Source organism: Plasmodium gallinaceum (genome assembly GCF_900005855.1).
Source record: "Plasmodium gallinaceum strain 8A genome assembly, contig: PGAL8A_v1_142, whole genome shotgun sequence".
Lineage (NCBI taxonomy): Eukaryota > Apicomplexa > Aconoidasida > Haemosporida > Plasmodiidae > Plasmodium > Plasmodium gallinaceum.
This window is the reverse complement of record NW_021628304.1, coordinates 13,876-17,841: the sequence shown is the minus strand read 5'-3', so window position 1 is coordinate 17,841 and position 3,966 is coordinate 13,876. Positions and strand designations below refer to the sequence as shown.

Below are 3,966 nucleotides of genomic sequence, written 5' to 3'. Positions count from 1 at the left end.
TCATGTCTTTCTATCAATTTGCTGGAAAACATTTTTTGTCTTTCTAATACAATAATACTACTTTCTTCTATATACATTGTACTATTTTTTTCCATTATATTTCCATATAATCTTTCGTCACTTTTCCATTCATCCAAACAAATTTTCAAAAAATTTTCTCTATTCAATTCCCACTCCTTTTGTTTATAATCTTCCATTATAATCATTTGTATTTCTTTCATAGTTTTCCATTTTGGCTTTCTTTTTAATGTAATAGAATTTTTCTTATTTTTTATTTGTACTTCTTCGTCCTTCATTTTTTTTTCTTCTACTTTACGTCCTTTTTTACTCGTATTTGTTTTTTCTTTATATTCTTCATGCTTATCTTTTATTTCTTTTATTTCTTTTAATTTCACTTTGTTTTCATCTTCATTTTCTTCTATCAAATTTATTAGCCATTTTTCCATGCTTTCATTTTCTATCCATTTCATATTCATTTCTTCCCAATATTTCTTCCATATAATTTTTTGGTCATAAATCATAAAATTTTTAATTCTTTCTTCATTATTTTCTAGTAAGTTTTTTTTACTTAACTCTTCCATATATTTTTTTTCTTTCTTATTCCAATCTATTTTCAATTCAATAAACCAATTTTCTCTTATTAATTTTTCTAATTCTTCTTTTTTATTTTCTAATGTAATATCTTCTCTTATTTCTTTTTCTATTTCCAACATTTCTTCTGGATTTATCGTTCTTTTCAATTCTTCTATGCATGTTTTAAGAAATTCATTTTTTATTATCATCCTCTCCTCTATTTTACATTCCTTTAACACCATCATATGTATATCAATCCATAAATTCAATTTTAAATTGCTTTTCTTTGAATCTTTATCTGATTTTTCTTCTCTTTCCATTTTAATATTTCCTTCTTCACTACCTTCTCTTTCTATATTTTCTTTTATTTCTTCTTCTATTTTGTATTTTTCTAATAATTCATTAAACCATCTTTGGTCATCAGAATCATGCAACCACGTTATATGTTTTTTTACCCAATTCCTCCATATTATTTTTTGTTTTTCCATAGAAGGATTACTTAAATCATTTTCTGTACTTTTTATTATCTTTTCTTCTTTTATTATTTCAGAATAGTTATCTTCCTCATCTTTCCATTCTCTCTTCAAATTTTCAAACCATTTTTCATTTTTCCATTTTTCTAAATTCTTTTTATGTCCTTTTTTATACAGTTTCCACAGAAGTTTTTTATTTTCTAGCATAATAGTAATATTATCCTTTTTCTCCTTTTCTATTGTTATATCTAAATATATACCTTCTTTTTTTAATTCATCCAAACAAATTTCAAAAAATACTTTCCTGTTCTTTTTCCATTCCTCCTTTTTACATTCGTCTATAACTATCATATATGTTTCTATTATAATCTTCCATTTTAATTCTTCTCTTATTATAGCAATATCACTTTTTGTTTTTATATTAATTTCGTTTTCTCCTGATTTTTCTATAAATGTATTATCTATTTCATTTTCAAAAACAATTTTACATAATGAATTATTTGTTTTGTTACATAAATTATTGAGTTGCATATTATTTTCTAGTAATTCATATGGAATATCTGAAGGCTTCATTATAAAATTCATTGAATTTTCTTTCTGATTTTTTTTTTTTGTATGTTTTTTCTTTTTCTTTGTTCCTTTACCAGGTAAAAATCTAATAGGTCTATGCTATTACATAAATAGAAAATTTTAAGTATATAAAATATAAATTTTTAATGATAATTAGATAATAAATAAGAAAAATAATTAAAAGGAATGCAGTAATATATATTTATAATAATTTCATCTTACCTTATAGAGAATAACGAAAAGGAAAATAATTAATAAAAGTGATGCACCCAATGAAAGGGCAATCAACACAGGGATATTTGCTGTACATGTGGGAGTGTTAGGATTATCAGTTGTTACATTTGTAGTAGTATTTTGGGTAGGTATCGGAGTAGTAGTTAGAATGTTATTAGATGTTACCTTTATAGTAGCATTTTGGATAGGTAGTGGAGTAGTAGTTAGAGTGTTATTAGATGCAATATTTTGTATATTATCATTAGAGTGGTTTCCATTTACATAATAATTTATATTTGTAAGAGAAGTATTCACAGATGAATTTAATGTAGATTTATTAGTAATTAATGTGGAATTAATACTTGAATTTGTAGGCGTAAGTGTAAATAAATCTGTAGATGTATTTGTATTTGCGTACGCACTTATAGGTAAATTTGTAGATATATTTGCAGCTTTGGTAGTAGATGTAGGTGTGGATGTATTTCCAGATGTTGTAGTAGCTTCAAATATAGTTGTTGGTTGAGTTTCATTTAGGTTTGCAGATTTAGGAGAAATTGACGGTTTATTTAAAGTGGTGTTAGAAGATGATGTGGAATTAGTTTTAGGTGCTTGAATAGTTATAGGCATATTTTTTTGATTGGCAATAGATGGTAAAGTAATGCTAGGTGCAGATGTTGGAGTAGTCGGAGGCGATTCTGTTTGTGAATTTCCAGATATATTTGTATTTGTAGATCTAAATGTAGGATAAATTGAAGATTCACTTGAATCGCTAACAGTTGGAGATATGTCATTATTTCTATATGTTGGAATAATATCATTTATAACTTGTTCATCCATAGTTTTATCGGCTATTAGAGGTAAAGCTCTAGGTAAATCTTCATCTGAAGGTGTAGGCATAGAAGTTGATGCTATCTTTGAAGTAGAACTTGGTGTTGGAGTAGTAGGTGACACATCTCTTTGGGAGATTCCAGATTCACTTGCTTTTAGAGGTAAAGGTATAGGTAAATTTGGATCTGAATGTATAGACACAATAGTTGATGTTAACTTTTGTGTAGATCCTGGTGTTGGGGTAGTAGATTCAATTGAAGTATTTGATCTAATTTCAGTTGTAGTTGTGGAGTTTATTGTAGTGGTAGGTAAATTAGTAGTAGCATTTGGTTTTAATGCAGTAGTTTCGATTGAAGCATGATCAGATGCATTACCAAATGAACTATCAGGAGTTAAAAGTTGGGATTGATTACAGTTTTCTGATATTTCAGAATCACAAGAATCGTGTTCTTTCTTATTGATTCTTATACAATCTAAGCTAGTAACAAATGTATTCATATTATTTAGTGTACAGTTTTCAGAAATTTCTAAATTTTCATCAAATATCATTTGTTCATTAATCCATTTTTTTTTTTCAAAATTGCTTTTATTTTCATTTAACCAATTACTGTAATCTCTACATTTCTCTTCTGTCACATTTTCATTTAATTCTTGTAAACGTTCTTCTTTATCTTCACAAAAATCTTCCATAACTTTTTTTTTATCTCTTACATCTTTCTTATTCTTATTCTCTATTCTTTTACATGAATCATTGAAGGATGCTTTTAATTTTTCAACTACACTATTATGAGTATCTGCCCAATGTTTATTAATATCTCCCAATAAAAGTAATTGTTTTCTTAAAGTTGTTGTGAAATAATCCCTTCTCTCATCAACCCAATAATTCAAATACCTGCAGAGTCTCCTTTTCATTTTCAGAGATTTTTCATTTTTAATTTTGCTAATTCTGACGTCAACACCATTATAGAATCTTCTCCTCCAATCTTTAAGTAGTCCTCGTTGCAATATAGGAGATGCCAATGGCCCGGATATGTGTCTACGTTTTCTTATAAGTGGTTCTTTTTCTGTATCCATTATATATTAAATTATAATTATTTTTGCATGTTTTATTAGTTTTTTTTAATAAATAATTAAAAAAAACCATCAAGTATATATTTATGTATGTCTTCAAATGAATGTTTCATATTATGATAACATAAATATTAAAATTAAGACAACATAAAGGTCATATTAATAAAAAATGAATAATTATTTATTTTCACTATTACATTGAATTCCATATATTATTGCATATTAATTAAATTTAATT

At 25.9% G+C, this 3,966-nt stretch overlaps 1 protein-coding gene across 1 annotated transcript; it reads right to left on the bottom strand.

Moving 5' to 3' along the window:
• On the bottom strand, nucleotides 1-3,731 carry PGAL8A_00497300 (surface-associated interspersed protein (SURFIN); the record flags this gene model as incomplete). The annotated part of the gene is made up of 2 exons (XM_028673782.1): nucleotides 1-1,715; nucleotides 1,839-3,731. Coding segments are annotated over 2 exons (3,608 nt in total), but the record flags the coding sequence as incomplete, so codon positions are not given.
• Nucleotides 3,732-3,966: the final 235 nt, after the last annotated feature.